The 19390-nt window shown below is 39.8% G+C and overlaps 1 protein-coding gene across 1 annotated transcript in view; it reads left to right on the top strand.

Annotated features, from left to right (window-relative positions):
* The window catches only part of MEP1B (meprin A subunit beta), a 28317-nt gene extending 14014 nt beyond the window's left edge, over positions 1 to 14303 (top strand). Inside the window, exons 8-15 of the mRNA XM_062633507.1 lie at positions 104 to 322; positions 3440 to 3592; positions 4277 to 4492; positions 6946 to 7413; positions 9110 to 9292; positions 9740 to 10043; positions 12422 to 12620; positions 13928 to 14303. Coding sequence (XP_062489491.1) covers positions 104 to 322; positions 3440 to 3592; positions 4277 to 4492; positions 6946 to 7413; positions 9110 to 9292; positions 9740 to 10043; positions 12422 to 12620; positions 13928 to 13945 — 1760 coding nt within the window. The 3' untranslated portion in view covers positions 13946 to 14303. The remainder of the gene's footprint in view (positions 1 to 103; positions 323 to 3439; positions 3593 to 4276; positions 4493 to 6945; positions 7414 to 9109; positions 9293 to 9739; positions 10044 to 12421; positions 12621 to 13927) is intronic.
* Positions 14304 to 19390: the final 5087 nt, after the last annotated feature.

The raw sequence follows: 19390 nt of genomic DNA, 5'->3' as shown, positions 1-19390 counted from the left end.
AAACACTCTGGGATCTGATGAATTCTCTGTCACTTTGAGTCTTTACACAGAACTTGGTCCTCTTGGGCAACAAAAAATCTTCTCTTTTGTTTTTCCCATTTAGGTAGAGAACATAATTTCAACAAATATGATGATAAAAGATCAGACTCCCTGAATGTCCCTTATGATTATACTTCTGTGATGCACTATAGCCAGAATGCATTCAGGAACGGAACTGAACCCACCATTGTCACTAACATACCAGACTTCATGGACGTTATAGGACAGCGAATGGATTTCAGTGATTATGATCTCCAGAAACTGAACCGGTTGTACAATTGCTGTAAGTTTCTCCATTGCTTTTAAACTTCTTCACTTCTGGCAGCTGAAAGAAAAGAGGGTGATACGTACACACTGGACTCATCCAGGCACAAGTGAAAGAGATGCTAACGTATTTGCAGAAGTGAATTGTGTTAAAAACACCATAAATAATGGTACAGCTAGGAAAAGCATAGGCCTCCTGCAGAAACACTGCTATGCAGCAGTTTTCTGTGCAATCTCATCTGACCTTAGCTAAAAACCAGCTTCACTCAGCAGTGGATTTTTGTTCCTCCCTTGGGTGGCTGTTTAAAATGTGTGCTTCTGCACAAAGCTTTCTGTTTGTTTTTTTTTTCTCCATTATTGCACAGCTGTTGCTCAGACACTGTACAGAAATGAGTATCTTTGCTGTGGCTATCGTACCTACTCCTCTTCCATGGACTCTGTGAGACCACCAGTGTTCAAGCAAATAGGGTACAGATGCTGTTATGCAGAAAACGTGTGCTTTTTAGATTTTTTCCTTTTAGTTTCAAACCCAGTCTCTTACAAAAGTGGTCAAAAGAGTTATTTTGCTTATATGGGATTTATTTTAGAAAGTTGAGTGAAAGTAAGAGACAGAGAAATACAGATAAGTCTATTACAAAACTGGAATGTAATTCTGTAATTGTGACTGCATCAAACGTGCCCTGGCACTCAGATGAAAACTCTTATCTCACTGCCTCAATATCCCAAGTAGTGAGTACTAGTTTACAACTATATATGAAGCCTCATTCTACAGATACCTTAAATAATTATAAAAGTTTTATTAAACCAGTGCTTTTTTTTTGAGCATACAATTCTCATGAAATATTTCTGTTCATGTAGGTCTAAACTGAACACACACTTACATGCAGCCTCACATTCTACCACTTGGCACACAGTCAGGTGTTACAGAAGTGATTACAGCTAAGGATGTCTTTAACAGTGAATGGGGTCCTTCTTCCTCCCTCTTAAACTTATATACTTTCCATCATTCTCATGCACTATGTGAATACTTCATGAGATTTTAACTTTTTTCTTAACCCACAGGCACATTCCCTGTGTGAAATAAACCCCAGCCATGTTGAGATCAGTGACAAAACTGCCACCACCTCCAGTGCAATCAGGATCTTCCCTCCTGTCTAGTTTGTCCCTTGGCTTTGTATAGTGCCCATGATATTTACAGAGCCATAAGTAGTCTTCAGATCACCCACCATTTGCCTAAATGGCCCCTGTGCCAGGGAAGATGGATGTTTCACAGGTCTCAGCCCTTGCTCATTCTGCCGCTAGGCTGATCCTTTTAGGTTATGGGAAGACTGAGAATTCTAAACATGGTTTGGGTGGCAGATATCCTCCCAGAGGAATCAGAAAATCACTTCTGTTGCTGAACATGATTCAAGGAAAAGGTTAAGATTAACTTCTGCTAAAGGCCTGTGTGGTTAGGAAATTCCATTAAAAATGGCAAACTTGGTTCTAACGTTAAAAAAAAAACCCAACCCGCAGCATAAGAAATCTTGACTGATACTTTAGAGCTGTTCTCATCTTTTTTTCAGGACTGTCTTTCAGGCTGTATGATAACAGTAGGTTTTAGTCTGTTTTACCGTTCTAGCATACTACTTAACAGAACCAACCATGAATTTTCACCATGCTACTGGAAGTTAGGACTCAGCACTCCTCCACCATGTATTTTCTTCCAAGTCCAGCCTTTCACTACATACCAAGAAAGTATTTGGCTTTTGGGGCAGATGGAGTTCAAAACCTGCCTCAAGCAGTGCCCCCTTCTCCTATTTCAGGAATTAATCTAAGGAATAAATCATAAGAAATTGGGTCTCGCTTTTCTCTCTTCCTGTTGTTCAGGTCAGCACTCCATGCCAGCCAGCAGTGTCTAATTAAAGTAGTTTGGCTGCTTCTTTTCTGTTTGGGCAAATCAATTGCATATTTTGGTTTATATTTTGATTTCAAAGAGTTATTTCATATAATTGTCCCTTTTGTTTATATTCTTTCTCCAGCAGTCAACATAACAGTTACCATTAAAATCTCTTGTTTTTTTACATCATACCAATACTGTGCCTTAGAAGGTATCAGTCACACAACACTTCTGATAGCCTTACAGCTCTGTAGGGCTGTTAGCTTTTTATGAGGACACTACAAATATCTCAGCAGTACAACTGATATGGCAGCAGCTCATACTTAAGTGTTTCCCTGAGCCACAGCCTAAGTGAGGCATTTGGCATGCCATTGAGGTTGATTTTTGTGATACTCAAGGTCCTTTTTGTAGTGGAAGTTTTCTCCGTATCAAATGAAACCTTTAAACCTGCCACAATACTTTATATGTACTTTGAAAAGCATTTTATTATATGATTTGTTTTCAGATCTTGTCCGGTGATACACAGAACTTAGGCATGGTACAATGGGAAACAAAACTAAGATCAGGGATAAACCTGGACTGTATCTTCCCTTACCCATCCAGGGTTTGTTTTAGACAGAGAAACTATTTCCTACAGTGGTCTCCCTTTCATATTCAACTGCACAGTCTTCCTTTACTTAATTTTTCACTTGTTATATGCAAGACATCTTAAAAATTGGTTCCAAATGTACCTTTTGTCAAACATGTTGGGTTTTTTCTGTTCAGCAGTTTGAAAATCAAGGTTTGCTTATTGCAGTGAAATAACTTCTGCTATGCTATATTTCAAAATAAGCACTCCAGCTCAAAATCTGTGGCCATGTCTGGACCAGCCCGAGGAAAGCAGAGGCATGAATGGGAAGTCTCAGGACCTTTTGACAGTGTGAAAGTCGGTGGGTTTGGACTGATATTAGTGTTCGTTTTGTAAATAAAAAACGTGATCTGATAATTAGCTGGCACTCTCCTGTGCTTCCTGGGTGCCCAGAGTGTTCCTGACAACATCTTATTAATGTCAGTTAATTGCCAAATGCTTTGAGTTCCAGAACATTATACTTATGAACATTGATGGTAAGCAAAGCCACTGATTATTTGGTGTTTGCATTTAGTCTTTCTCTGCTCTTGGCTTTTGGACATTCAGAATTAAGATGGATGTTGTGTAATGGAGATTCACAGCTTTTTGTTTCTTTTTCTTTTTTTTTGTTTTTTTTTTGAATGTTATAGCCTCCTCCCTGAGTTTCATGGACACATGCAGTTTTGAGCTTGAAAATATATGTGGCATGATTCAAAGTTCAGATGATAACAGTGATTGGCAGCGTTTGTCTCACGTTCTTGCTGGGCCATATACTGATCACACTAATATGGGAGAATGTGAAGGTATGAGAAAATACTGTTCTTATCTTGCTGGCAATTATATTCTGCAGAGGCATGTGAGTTGACTTCGATCTTGGCCTTGCTCTCTGTTTATTTGTTAACAAATCACAGCTTATTTTTTAACTAAGCAACATAAATCTACATACTCAGGGATAACGATCGATTTTCTGCTTATTTGAGAAAACTGAATGTCCTTATCTCTTTTAATTTGTTTTCTAGTCTTAGTGCCACATGCTGACATGAGAACTGTATAAAATGTTCTAACCTATGGTACAGGCGCACCAGAAAGATTGCTGCTTTTCTCAATAATAGCTCAGAAAATCCTTGGAAAGGATTGGGATTTAGAAATTATGTGTATTATCCCTGCTCAAGTGAACAGTTAATTGGGAATATAGCCAGTTGTTTCTGAACCTGCCAGAAAAATCTTCATGAGTTCAGGAGCTTAAACCAGTCCTCCAGAGGGAGAGTCAATGATGAATTACTGGGTAAAGAGTACAAACTGCTAGAGACAGAAAAACGAGGAAAAATCTTGCAAGGATCTGAGGGTTTGTACAGAATCTACTTCACCCTGACTTGACCATGTCTTCTTGTGTTTGCTATTACAAGACAGCGTTAAGAATAGCAGTATGCCAGGAAAATTCTATTTTCTTTCTCCTCTACCATTAATTTCTCATTGACTTTTCACAGATTCTGGCTACTTCATGCATTTCAACACCAGCACTGGAGTAGAGGGAAGCACAGCTATCCTGGAGAGCAGAATTTTGTATCCCAAAAGGGGTTTTCAGTGCTTACAATTCTATTTCTATAACAGTGGTCATGAAAGTGATTGCCTGCATGTCTGGGTCAGGGAGTATACTTCAGCCCATCCGAATGGCACTTTGAGACTCATTGAAGAGATAAAAGGTATGGAATAAAACTGCATTTTGGTTTAATCTATACTCAATATCCTTTTCAAAGTACTGGGGGGAAATGTTGTATCAAAGTGACTCATCTCGTAGTGTTATTCTTTGGCTTCTTCTCTATGTGATTGATTCTTTGCTGGTGAAATTATACTTGATGAATATATACTTGATCCTCAGTCAGATTTTCCTGTAATGTAATCAATTACCACAAATTGCAAACTCTTGCATTATCAAGATGGTTTTCTCACCAAAATAGCTAAAATTCCATGAGTAGTCATTTTAACTGTTCCAGAATTGCTGGCGTCAATAGCAACCGATGAAGTTGGTCATTAGAGTAAATTGCAATGACTAAGAAAGTAATAACAAAGAAATGGAAAGTGTAAGTGTCCTGGATTACCTAACATACTAGTTTAAAAAGGATAAATAAAATTCAGCTTACTTTTTAAACAATGTTTGAAATTACTTATCTGAAATACATGGGCAGCAGATCATGATTTGAGTTGTAGTTTGAAGAAAACTGAGTTCTTGTGCTTTTAGGAGGTTATGACCTACCGAATGAGCAACTGGGGTCAGTTAGTGCACAAGAGCTCTTTAAGCTAGAATTGCCAAAGTTACCTTATGATTAAATTACTTTATCACTTAGCTATCACTTGGTGTCCATTACAGCTATAACTATTTTAATCTTCAGGTTACCCAAGGGTCTGTGCAAGTTCTTTCACTAAACAGGTTATCAAGTCCACTCTTCTGCCTCTTCTTATTCCTTTAGGCTCATCTGCTGCTGTGCCCGTTTTTCTTTTCTTTTTCTACTCTTTTCTACACCCTGATACTTTCATCATCCCTGTGTGCCATCAGGAATCCTTAATAGAATTGTCACAGTTTCTGAGGCAGATGCGTATTTCAGATCAGTCTGAGCGCTCCAACCTCTTTCAAACCCTACTTTGAAGCCAAGACTAATTTCTCCACAGTTCAGCCTTCTTCACAAATACTCTTTCATATATATTAGGTCCCATACCCCATTCTTTCTTTCTCAAGTCCACAATTTCCTTTTAAGTAAGTCTTTGATCACATATGTGTGTCCAGATAGGCATCCTACTTTGATAATCACTGGTAAAAATTTCAGGAATGGTTTGAGATAGTTTTTTTCCTGCAAGCTGTTTCACTGTTCTTATGTGAGAAGTCACCCTCACCAGCGCAGTTAAACTGGAAGAAACAATGACCCTGCAGCCCTTTCCAGCCGTGGTGTGACATGCTGACTGAGCTGCTCATGGGTTTGCACTGAACCATCACGCCTGAGAGGCTGAAGGACAAGCCCTGAGCTCTTTCTCCTGATCTGTGGCACAGGAGCAGGGGATATTGTGGAGGCTATCATGGTGGGACATTTTACAGCACAGTTAGCTGGTCTGCTCATTGAACATAAGTCAAAAACTCCTGTCCTGCATCTAATCTGTGCAGTTCAAAAAATCCTTATGCAGAAGGCAACTTAATAAAAAACAGTGGGTTTTGTTCTTGTTTCTGTGTTTACTTTTTTCCTCCTGCTTATAACAGTAATGAAAAATGGCAAGAAATTAAGACTCATATCTGAGATCCATTGTGTTGTGTTTAGAATTGTTAGGAGACTGAGTCATGAGTTCTGTACCTGTGATTGGCACTGCTTATTCCATAAATGCAGCTGAAAGTCTGGTCTTCTGTGCAGATGAACATAAACCAGACAGCAAAAGAAACTGTTTTGCTGCACATACTGTTAACAAAGGATGTCCTACTTTCACCTGCCTTACAAAGCCCCTGTGCAGAGGTCTTTGCTTTTGTGTACACTGCTCCTGTAGTCAAGTGCAATTTGCTAGTGCAGGCACTTTTGGATGCAGCATCAAATTTGCAGTGAGGTTTTATCACATGAAGAAGGTTTTGCAAATGAGTGGTTTAATTTGAACTTAGTACCATTTATCATTTGATGGATGGAGAGTGCTTCTGCATAGGCAAACTTCTGACAAGTCATTTAAATACACAAAACCAACCAAATGAACCAACCTTGTGGTTCTGGGCTCCCAGAATCCTCTTAACATTTTTTGTTGAGACATGTTAATTTGATTATATTTTGTTCTGAATTTTCCTCTTCTTAATAATAGAGGTGACAGCCATCTTTGTGCATCTAATTATCACAACATTTGGACTAATTTAATGCAATGTTCTTTAAAAACATAAAAGAAAACACTGTCTTAAGAATGATTAACACTGTTTTCACTCAAATTGCAGAGCTGTTATGCGTATTAAATCTGTTGAAAATTTGAATTCAGAAAATATGATCTTGCGCTGAAAAAGTAACATCTACAGGAGAAACATTCTATCACCTCAGAGCCACTGGAATTAAGAAATTCTTACATGGTGTTATGGGGTCCATAGCTCTTGGCAGTATTTGACTGTACTGCTTACTTCATAAATGCTTGTCCTTGTTTTCAGGTTCACCTGCGGGTTACTGGCAGCTCCATCATGTTTCTTTGAATGTCACAAGTAAATTCCGGGTTGTGTTTCAAGGCATGAAAGGAAGTGGCTTATCAAACGGAGGCCTCTCTATTGACGACATCAACTTGTCAGAAACTCAGTGTCCCCACCATGTCTGGCATATCAGAAATTTCACGCATCTCCTCAATACAAGTCCAGCAGGGAGATCAGGACGAATATACAGTCCACCCTTTTATTCAAGTGAAGGGTATGCTTTTCAGGTCAGCTTATATGTAAATGGTACCACTGATAATCCCTTTAATTTGGCAATTTACTTCCACTTGATTTCTGGAGCAAATGATGATCAGTTGCAATGGCCCTGTGCATGGCAACAAGGTACCATGATTCTGCTCGACCAGCATCCTGATATTCGTCAACGGATGTCAAACCAAAGAAGTATAACAACAGACCCTCTGGAATTATCAGGTTAGTTAAAATCAGACATGATATGCAGTACATTTAAAATGTAACCAAAAGACAAGGAGTTAGTTTTTCTCTTTGTGTAAATTAGTGCAGTTTTTTTCAGCTTCTGGAATGTTTTAATTATTTGCAGCAACAATATAAAAGATCCGCAGACCAGAGAAAATTAGACATACAAGTAGATTAAGCTGAGACCCTGGATTTTAAGGCTGATTTGCATAAGAAACTGGTGGATGATCCACTCCTAAAACTTCTCCCATATGTTCTGTGAAGATGCATTTATATCTGCTTTAATGAGAATGGAAGTTTTCCAGAAGGCTTTAGAAGAAAAATACTGAATTAACAATACACACAGTTCATACCAGATAAAAGTGAAGCTATTAAACAAATCCCTGCCCTCCTTGTAAAAGGTATAGTGCTGTCAGTGCAGATTTCCAGATGGACAAAGTACTGATTCGTATTACATAATCTGTACTTGTTCAAGATGTGAGGAGATAAGGAGCAATTGTCCTTAATAACTGGGAAAGGAGGCAGTGGAAGTAAAGATGTAACTATGAGAAAAGGTAGGAATCTCTGTAAAGAGAGATATTAAAGACCCTCCCTTCTCTCCAATAGTCATCATTGGATAAATATTGGATTTAAGTCCAAAATTATTTTCTGCATTGATGTAAGGGTCTTGTCAAAACAAACCACCTCTACCACTGAATTACTCTCCTGGGCCTTCAGACTGTATCATTAGTGAAGGAAGGAAGGCACAAAAATGTCTAATTTACAGTATTATTTTTAAAATGTTACGCTTTTCATGGATTTTTCTATGACACTGTCTGTACATGAAAACAAAGTGGGTAATCTGGAAAGACTAAATGCCCCCCCCGTAATTGAAAAACGTAGCACACCAGGTCCTCCATAGATAGATGGACATAAATGTGCTCTCTGCTGTTATGGCCACAGTTTGCACTCTGCTCCTTCTCCTGTGTTCATGTATTGTTGATAGCCCCCAGATTCCCAAGAGAAGCCTTGTAACTACTATCCTTTCTCTAACCAGCGGAAGTGTTGGAGTAGGCAGTTTCTTCTCCCTCTGGCAGATACTTTCATAGACAATCAGGCTCAGCTTTGAGATTTAGAATAGGATTTAATGGAGGGGACATCAGTGGCCTGTGACTGTTCAGGTTGTTCAAGTACCTTGTGCCCTTTGTCCACATCAAGAGATGCTCTTTTTTGAGGAGCACTGAATCAATTCATTTCACATATGATTCATGTACTACTAATCTTTTTTTTCCACTACACTTACTTTAAAAGAACTGAAAAGAAAATACAACCGGTTTTCAGCCAGCTCTTCAATAACCTAATCTCCAGCAAGTCCTTTTCTCAATACCCTATGCTAAAACAAGCCATTGAAGATCTCCATTGTCTTGAGCGTCTCATCAGTGTGGAATCTCAAGCAAAAAATCTGCAAAAATCTGTAGGCAGGTTCAGCATTGCTCCTAGTACTTGAGTTTGAAGTAATTTAGTGTGTTCTCCATAACTGTGATATCCACAAGCAGCTAAGGAGAAGCTGGCAAAGTAGGATGCCATCTGCCGTGGTTGTTGAGAGAGGCCTCAGTACTTTTTTGCAGCAGGGATTATCTAAGAAGGAAGGGACCCTACTGAGAAAGAAATCCAGAGTGGTCCCACACTCACATTCAGTTGATTTTTTTTCCAGAGTCTTCGTCAACATATTTTTGGGATAGGCCAGATAAAGTGGGATCCATAGCAACTTTTCCTAATGGAACTACATTCATGAGAGGTCCAGGAAGTGGAACAAGTGTATTTTTAACTCATCAGAGACTTAGAAGCCGCAACTTTATTAAAGAAGATGGCATTTATATTCTTTTAACAATGGAAGGTATGTAAACATTGCTGATATTCTTTATGATACAGTAAAAAAAGGAGTGTCACATACTTACCAAGTAATTAATGATGTAGATATAGATACAAATGATGTACTTTGATGTACTTTTGGAAACTTTCCAGCTTTGGAACTATACGTGTATCTAAGGTGAAATCATATGTTTGTGAATAAGTACACGCACTATATAATTCCTTTATCTTATGTGAAGATACATAAAATTATACTAATCCTGTGCAAATTATTTTGAATAAGATAGTTTGAATACATTTTTCTGTTTCTGAAATAATTTAGAGGACATTTCCAAAATACATCATGCTCCTGAAAGATAAGACCATTTATCCATTATACCTGTGGAGAGGTTCTTTTTACTATTAGAACTTGTCATTAGAATAAGAGTAAAAATAGCATGAAGACCTTATTGCTTGTGTTTTTATCTTGCAGATATATCAGATCTACTATCAACTCAGCCAAGTGTTTCACCCACCCATATTGTGAATACGCCCAGTGCCAATACCATCAAATCTACCTCTATCACCACTGTTACCACCAAGCCCACAGCTACCACCAAGCTCACAGCTGCCACCACTAAGCCCACAGCTACGACCAAGCCTACCACCGCGACAACACCCACCACAACAGCCTCTGTCACCGAAAAGCCAGAGATAGAGACTCCAGATTTCTGTCCAGACAACCCTTGTGAAAATGACGGTGTCTGTGTTATTGTAGACAGAGCACAGGTGTGCAGGTAACTGCCTATATTCACTCTGAAATGCCATTTTAGGAAGAATAATGAAAGTCTGTAGTAGAATAAATCTTTGCTCCTAAGGAAGGGAAAGACGGACTTTAGCTGATTAAAACAAGTATTTCCAACTGCTACTGTGAGACTAAACTTATGACCAGTTTGGGCAACAGAGCTCCTAACCACAGCATTTGACTGTTAGAAGTACTCTGCTTGACTTCTCTGTAAATTGTATTTTAAATGTGTTTATCATTTTCAAGTAATGTCTTAGCCCAGTGTTATAAAGTGGACTGTGCACCTCCTTTGAACTCCCTATAGCAAAAGCTAGAAGAGTTAAGTATAAATGCAGTTGAAATAAAAGAGCATTTGTATCAGTAGAAAAGATGTTTAATACTTCTCAGGCAGGAAGCAGCACAGACATTGTTTTAGAATTTGATTCAGAAATACCGTTAGTGCAAATTATGACCATGAATTGCTGAAGTCTAGTTGCTTGTCTTTGATACCAGCAATGAAAGCTGAGACCTAAAAACATTGTTTGCCCTGCAGGAAAATTAATATCAACTTTTATTTAATTCTCTGTGGATACATTTATGTAACCCACCTGGCTTATTAGCATTGTTCCAGGTCTCAAACAAGCTCTAATGCTGAAGATAGTAACCTTATGTGAGGCTGTGCCAGGGCAGGTAGGCTGGAGGCAAATACCTAAAGGCCAAGAGCAACAAGAGTCAGGATGACTCATTGTTATATCTCCCCATTTAGAAACCTTTTGAAAAATAATTCTTGTGCAACTCATCAGAAAGAGGTCACAAATACGAGTAAATGTCAAGAAGCTGTTCCAAAAAGACAGATAAAAGTTATACTGAATGTTATGCCTGATTTTTAAATTACAGAGAGAACATTTAATTTCTGACATATCTGGACTATTTGAAGTTTTAGTGCCTATGGTGTGACCTACTTTCTGTCCTAGAGAATTACATGACCAGCAGTCAGTTTCTGCTCTGATTTTCTATTGAGAAACAAGGGGGAATGTGATACAGAACTTTAAGCCAGATCACATGAAGTCCCCCAACAGTCAGTGTCTTCACAGTGCACTGCAAATAGACTCATTTTCAGCGTTGAAGGTAGATTTGAATAAATGGCTTAGACAGGAACTAGAGAAAACAACACATAAGGAACAATCTGGGTTAGAAAGGGGCAGGTGTGTACTCAGAAGTACTGCACATGTACATTTCTAGTGTTAGATCATGGCATCCTTACATTTTCACTATAAAATGTTTTGGAGCTGATTGTGATGCTGGATAAGGTGAAGGAATCAAGTCCTGGAATCTGATTTTAGTTCTAAACCCAGATGGCTGCTAGGATGTTAGTCACTTAACTTCTTGGGAGAGGGCAGAGGCAGCTCATACAAGTTCTTTATATTTGAAAATTATCTCCTTCTGGAATAAGAAAGTCTCATCAGACCATTCCACATCTACTAGTGGAGAAGCACTGAGCAGGCAAAGGGGAATGTGGTGGGAGCACCTTTGGCTAGCTCAGTCATTGAACTGGGGAATTCCTGCAGCTAAGTTTTGGTTCAGCTGCTATCTGGTCAGAGGTGCCTTGAGAGTCCCTCCTGTGGTCTCCTCCCTGTTTATCTCACAGGTTCAAATTGCTGCATAAGGTGAGCTGAGAAATAAAAAAAACCTCAAAGAACATGTGAGGAAACAGGAGAATGACATTTCCTGGAAATGTAGTTTGATCAGATAAAAATAGCAGTGTAAAACTTCTGGACCAGTTGCCCCAGGAGCTCATTCAACTCCTTCCTACAAAGGCTTTTTGAAGAAGATAGAAGGGCTTGGTGTGAGAGATGAGCATGATAAAAGGCAGAACTGCATGAGGATTTGAGGCTAATTAGTAATAGTGGGAGCAAGTATTATATGACATTGGTCCCAGTGACAGGTATTAGTTTCATGGAACAGAAAGAGAGTTTTCTATCAACATAAGTACTACAAACGTCAAGGAAGAGGAAGCAGATAAGTGAACTGAGTGATACAGAGGGTGTCTTCGTTGGAAGCTAAAGGCAATCATTCTATAGCAGCAGCTCTATAGAGCAGCTGCAGAGAAGCATTAAGCAGTCAAATGTATCAGGATGGTCCTTGGGTTTTCTGGCAAAGGCTCTCTCTGAAGACATGACCTGAAAAACAGCAGGAAGCTGAAAAAAAGCACATGTGTAAAGGCAGTTGTCCACGCAAGACAACTTTAAAATAGAAGTCCATTTTCAGATAACTTCATTATGCTCTGGCATATAGAAACAGTGCATCAAAGATGCAGTTTTTCTTAAGTAGACCTTTTCATGCCTTTAATCTTTAGGTGATGACAGCACACATTTGTTCTTTTACTTCTAGGTGTCCCGCAGCTGACAACTGGTGGTACATGGGAGAAAAGTGTGAAAAGAAAGGCACAACTCAAGAAAATACTGTAATAGCTGTTTCTTCAACCATGGCTGTATTTGTTGTAATGCTTATTGTCACTATCACAACTGCAGTGTGCCTTAAAAAGAAATATAGCCAAAGAAAGGAAAATGGGGAGAACCTGACTCTAGAGGTAAGTATTCTGTCTCTTTTAACAAATGTATGTGTAAGTACACACACATATTTACTAAAAAGTAAACAACCAAATTCGGTAAGAAGTAAACTGGAAGATACCACATTTTGGCAGTTTGAAGGCTACAGCATAAAAATTAAAGAGCTCAATAAATTGCTACTAATTTATCAAACACCAAAAAGCCACTTCATCCCCCATTCCCAGCACTCTAACTGCTCTGATGGCAGCCTACTTGGAGTGGGGAGAGTGTGAACAAAGGGGCTTATTTTCAATTTGTAACTAAACTGTGTTTTCCACTTGGTGGACTTGTATTTCATCTATTACTGCATTTTCTACTAAAGATCACACCTGGAAATGGTGCTAAAAACCCAAGCCTGAAATATCAAAGCAAAAAGCAAATCTAAAAATCAGTTTCCTTATTCAGTGGCCATTTTTTATTGCAATGAACAAAGTAGCCATGGAAATCATGAGATTTCCATGGGAGGAAAGAGATTTCCATGGAGGGAGAGGTAAGAGAAGACAGAATGTTGAAACTATCTGAATGACGGGATCACAAAGGCCATGTAGTGAATAGCAGCAGCATTTGGGCAGGTTTTCACAGGAAATTTCATAAAGTCCAAGGCACATAGTCTCTTGGTTTAAACAGAGATTTAAAAGTTGGAAACAGTAAGAGTGACATAACTTAGAAGGACTCACAAAGCACAGGAGAAACTCTGTAAGCAGATTGAAGAGGATTGGCCTTTCAGACAGCAGAATTCCATTTTTAATTGTGTAATAATATAGCAGCCTTCCAGTATCTGAAGGGGGCCTATAGGGATGCTGGGGAGGCACTCTTCATTAGGGACTGTAGTGATAGGACAAGGGATAATGGGTTAAAACTCAAACAGGGGAAGTTTAAATTGGATATAAGGAGGAAATTCTTTCCTGTTAGGGTGGTGAGGCACTGGAATGGGTTGCCCAGGGAGGTTGTGAATGCTCCATCCCTGGCAGGTTGGACGAGGCCTTGGGTGATATGGTTTAGCATAAGGTGTCCCTGCCCATGGCAGGGGGGTTGGAACTTGATGATCTTTAGGTCCTTTCCAACCCTAACTATTCTATGATTCTATGATTCTATAATAATATCCTTTGTGTGCTATCCTGTTGGGGTGCAGAACCTCTGTGCAATGCCAGATACTTGACACTGTTAATTTATGACCTTCCAATAGACAGTTTTGGTTTCTTTGCATGTAATGCTCTTACAGTATATACGTATTCCCTTCCCTACACTCTTTTAAGATGCGGCTGTTTGCTTCTTTTTTCCTATTTAGACTAGAACAGCCTTCTGAAGATAATGCAAACAAGCATCAAAGACACAAGACGAACATCACTTGAAAACCACAACTATGTCATTGTTCTTTCTTTTATTTTTATTTTAACCATCATGATAAAGGCTTATAAAGTCTGGAAAATAATTCATCATCTGGATAAAATACTGCACTAAAGTCAGTGAGTGTCTGACAGTGTTGTGTATTGCCGTGCAATGGAGCAAAATGAGAATATATTGTATGACATGCCTTTAAGTCTACCGGAACGTGAAGAAAACATGTAAAACTGCCTCCTGACTTTCAATCAGCACAGTGAAGTCTAGGTTGCTATCTTATCATCATACAGATGTCTATAATAAATGGGAGTCGGACCCTGTAATCACTGGGTATGCTGTGGTTCTGAGTGCTGCAACAGCTGTCAGTCAGTAGTGTGAGGGTATGTGGAGCATGGGAGCTTCTGGTTCATTAAGTTATTTGGTCACGATCTACTTACTATAAAAGAAATAAATAGGAAAGTAATAAATTAACCACACAGACGTGCAAACATTAAGGAGGAAGTCACAACAGAGACAGTAATGAGGACCCAGAACACTTCAGCTGATGATTGATGTCCCATTAAAGGAACTACTCAGGCAGAGTCTTCAAGAATGTCAATCTGAACAACAATTTTCCACTGACGGGGGGAACCATGATTAACATGAGTATTGTGGAAAACCAGAGGCTATCAGAAGAGGTTTGTGGACTTATGTAAAAATGACTATGGTATGTTTAGGGAAAGGGCCAAAGAATACAAAGATGAGGGGAAGGATCATGGTGGATTGGCGAAGAGCTAGTGTGGGAAAAATGGTGCCAGCTACTGCAGAGACTGGCAGGCAAGAGAGAACTGTGTTTCAACGACCAGAGAAATCCACAGGTCTTAGGGCTTGTGGGTCTAGGTACTAGCACATGGAGGGACTAGCATGCAAGAACCTGTGTGCCAGCAGTTGGAAGGACCATGGGCTGAATGGCTAAACACCAGCATCTGGAAGGACTGGTGTGTGTTGAAAGGTCCAACTGCCATCAACCAGATAAGAGGCCATGGGCAGCACAGCTGTAGGTCTGGGTGGTAGCAGCTGGAAGGATGAGGTTTTATGTGGGTTTGAAAGAGGTCTAAGCGCTGGCAATTGCAGAGACATGGGTCTGTTTATATTTCTTCATTGAATTTAATCCTCCCCAGGCAAACTTCAAGCTGGATTAGCTGGTGAGTTGGAAGAAACATTTCCACATCTGGAGGTCTTGATCTGAGCCGCTGACTGGAGAAAGAGAGCCCAGGGTCCAGGCGTGGATATTAGGCAGTCTGAAAGCCTATGATAATATTCAAAGGCACTGTGGGAGTGTTTATGTGATGAATCTGTGAGTGTATGCATCTGTTTCACTACCAAACATCACATTGCTCTATCTGGCAAGTAGGAGGTGACTTGTATACCAGTTAAAGGATCCCATGTCCAGGCTTGGCTATTAAACAGGTTTAGGGGCCATGCTAACATTCAAGGGGGCTATGAATGTGGGTGTATTTGTGGATGTGGAGAATGAGGCCATTTGTTTTCACCATAGAACCTCCATTCTGATCAGCTGGAGGGGAGGAAGAGGACAGAGTGTTTGCACCTGTGTGAGTTTGGGTAGCATGGTAGGTGGGTTGTGCTACCCACCCTGCTCTGTGTGTGTGTGCAGCAGTCTGTGCATTCAGCCACATTAAGGACCTCTGTGTGTGTGTGTCTCTTGGGTACACACTCAATTTTGCTATAGGCTGGACCTGCAAACACAAAACAACTGAATCCCTGGGAATGGGATGTAAAGATTATCTGGGACCATTCCTGGCTAGGCATTTTGTCTGGGGAGAAGGGATTATTGGTCTTGTAGATTTGCTGACACTGTTAACAGCCTTGGCAAGTAGGTTGGGCTACAATTCAGTGGGAATTGTATGGAAATACATGAGCCACAGGAAGCAAAGTGTACTTCCCTAAGGACACTTCGCAGAGGAAGATGGCAGTCACCATGGGCACAGATCATCACATTTGCAGTGGTTTGGAGCAGGGCTGTAAGAGACAGGAGTGCCAGTAATAGAAATGTCAGGTCACACCAGATGGTTGGTAGACTGGTATGTGAATATGTTCACATTTAAAGGTCAGCAGCTACTTTGGTTCCCTGGATGGATGTTGATCATCATAACATTTACTGTGCAGTTTACCCTAACTCTGGGCAAGAGCAGTTCAAATGTATGGAAATTTGATGAGGGAACTAGTTTTTCTCTAAATGGCACTGCATGGCACAAAGCAACAAATGTGTACGCTTTTGTACCGGCATTACATATGTAGTCCTCCTCTGATTGATATTCTCTGAAATGTAGTTATATTTAAAGCATTCATAGCTGGTTTTATTAGCTTTTGTCAGAACCCAAAGATTCGTGAAAGCAGCCAGACAAAATTAACAAAGAATCGTCAGAGCTGACAAACATCCTGGATAGGAAGATACCCTACTATAGCTGTCTTAAAATAACTTTCCTATTTTGACATGTCTTCATCAGCAGTTTTCATGCAAATAATCCTCCAAATGTGCCTTCAATTAAGATATGCACATAGATTTACATGGAGTTAAGAAGACACAAATGAGACTGTTCATTAATTCAACTGTGGCTAAAATACTTAACATTATAAACAGCGAGCATTTCATAATTTCAAATGTTAACTGCCAGATTTGTTACTGCAGAGATAATTTATATCTTTTGAAATCCACATTGCATGAAACGGCATAAATACATACCTGTGCTTTCATCAGAAGAGAGCTTAATACACAGAGCAATGTATTACAATGCATTACGCAAAATACGAATACCGTAGGGTATATGCTGAAATGGTAAACTTCCATGGGGGGAAAAAACCCAACCTTATGCTTCTGCTTATTCATTTCAAATAGGAATCAATGAAGAACAGAACTTAAAACTGAATTTCCGTGTCAGCGAATATGAACAACTCACTTTTCAGTGGTGTGCAGACTCCATAGAACCAAAAGAGACTGTTTTCATTAATGTCATTAAGTGACCTGACATTCTCATGAGGAAAATGCTTTTTTTTGTTTCAATTTACAATGCAGAAAAATTACTCAGGAAGCCCAGCATAAGATCCAGTATTGCACTTCACTGTCTACCACAAAAGTTACACTGCTAGCTCAAGTTCCTGAACAAACACGTTTTTCTTAGACAGCTTAAGCACAACTGACTTACACTGAAGGTATTTTCCTGTGAAGAAAGAAAGTGAGAGATTAAAAGTACATATGTGGTTTAGGAAATGAAGTGTTTCAGCTGGAATTTTCTTCTTTATGTGTGGATACTTTACTTGGATTTGTAATTTAACTGGTTAAAGCTACAATGCCTCAGTAGTGCTCACCCCTTGTGAAAACAGCAACAAAAATTCACCAGCCCAATCCTACAGCTTCCCTCTGGAGCTGACTTTCCTTCTTCCCTGACTTTGCCTACATGGTTACTATGTCTGCATCCGTTATTTTTCATGAAATAGCTTAATTTTGGAGATGTACATGTGACACGTTTACAAACTTCATCATGGATAGATACTGCGTTGGTCAGCCAGAGACCCATGCATGGTGTTGCAGCCTGGGTATTGTCTTCCCTAAAGCAGATTTATTCACATAAAATTTTAGTAAAAGCCTTTAATGTAAACTTCTCTGTGTGAAATCACCCAAATACTAATAGGATAGTAAAACCCACCAACATTAGACCTGCAGCAAGTTCCACTTTCCCATCCTTCTCCCAGTGTGATGATTCAGGTTAAGATTTGTGGCAAGGATTTGCTCAGCCTGCATCCCTGGTCAGGCACATTCTGCTCCTAGAAAACAGGACTAGTGGAAAAAAACTATTATTGGGTTCTCACAATGTGCAGAACAAGGGCTTGAACTGTGGATATTGACTCCATGGGTCAACTGCCCTGCTCCTGTTTCACATTCATGTGATCTCTGCCGGTACCTGGTGGCTGCTTCCCCCAGCAAAAAAGACCCAGGCTTAAGTGAATGTTGTCTCTGCTCCTCCTTTTCTGGGCTCCGGACTAGCTGTACAGCTGGAGCCAGCACAGTATGTGCACATTGTATTTAGAGCTGTGTGCATGACTCATTCCCCACTGCTGAGTCTATCAGAGCCACAGCATGGGTTTAAAAATCAAACAGAATAACCCCAGTATTCAAGTCAGTGGCTCAGGTTTGGATTAAGAAAAAAGGTAGGCTGTTCTCGCTGCTTAGCAGTCTTTCTCCAAGGATCTCAGCATTGCAGAAAATCTTTTAGGCATGCTACCCAATATCTATGCTAAACAGCCTCATATTCCTGATATAGGCAAACCAGACCAATTTCATTGCTATTTGCATCACACGGATCAGCTTGCTCAGTCTAGCTCTTTTTTGCACAAGTAGCAAATACCTGAATCATAATGTCTAACAGTCTGGCTGACACTGCATCGGCTAAATACAAAAAAGGGACCGATCCTAGACACCAGCTCTCTCTTGTCTCGTATCACCCGTGCCAGCAGACATGGGTGCAGGGTGCACAGCAGCAGTTGTGAGTTATTTTGTTTGGGTGCAGATCAAAGCACAGAAGTGGTATTTCTCCTTTCCTTTCCTTCCCTTCCCCTCCCCCCCCCTCCCCGGCCCCTCCCTGTTTCCTTTCCCTCTCCTATTAGAGCTTGGGGGCTCTTGCTAAGACACAGATTTTCAAGCTATCATCTTCAGCGCCAGTAGTACAGATAGTCATGTCTCAAAAGGAGAAGATAACCATCAAATAAACTGCCTTTCCTGAACAGTCAGTTGCTGCTTTTCAAATCTAGAGTTGTTGCCTAGAGACTTTTGTAGTATTTGATGCACTAATGGCAAAATACCTCTATTTTGCTCTGTGTTATGAAATGATAAAGAAATTTAATATACGGTGATCTCATTTTCCCACTTCTTTCAACTCCATATATTCTAGTTTATTGCAAAAGACAGCTCAGAAGTCAAGTTTTAGTCATTATTTTTTGTGCAAGAAGATGATGAATTTTTGTCAGTGGACAGATTTCACGTGGCTGCTCTCCTTGTCCTGTGTCCTTTCTGAGCACCAGCAGAATGAACTGGGAAAAAAACAATGACCGCAGCAATTCAGGCTGATCACCCCTCCTACTCCCAAATTAATAATTTTCTAGAGTGCATATGAATCAGTCTCCTTTGTATCAAACTTCTTCAAAGTCATCATCCATCACATCAGTGCCACCTTTTCTGTCATGTAATTCCACCCCCCCCCCCCCCCCAAGTCAGTTTATTACTTACAACATGTACACAGTAACTGGTGTCATAAAGGCTGAAGGCAGGTTTACATTCCAGTTTTCATTTTAATTTGCTCACAAATTGCTAAACTCTTTCCACTTCAGATGAAATGGTCCATGCTTGATCTCCACC

The sequence above is a fragment of the Pezoporus occidentalis genome, unplaced genomic scaffold, assembly GCF_034315485.1.
Source record: "Pezoporus occidentalis ecotype Australia unplaced genomic scaffold, CSIRO_AGI_Poc_V1 ctg4, whole genome shotgun sequence".
In the NCBI taxonomy this organism is placed as follows: Eukaryota; Metazoa; Chordata; class Aves; order Psittaciformes; family Psittacidae; genus Pezoporus; species Pezoporus occidentalis.
The sequence above is the reverse complement of the archived record's forward strand: the minus strand, read 5'-3'. Positions and strand labels throughout refer to the sequence as shown.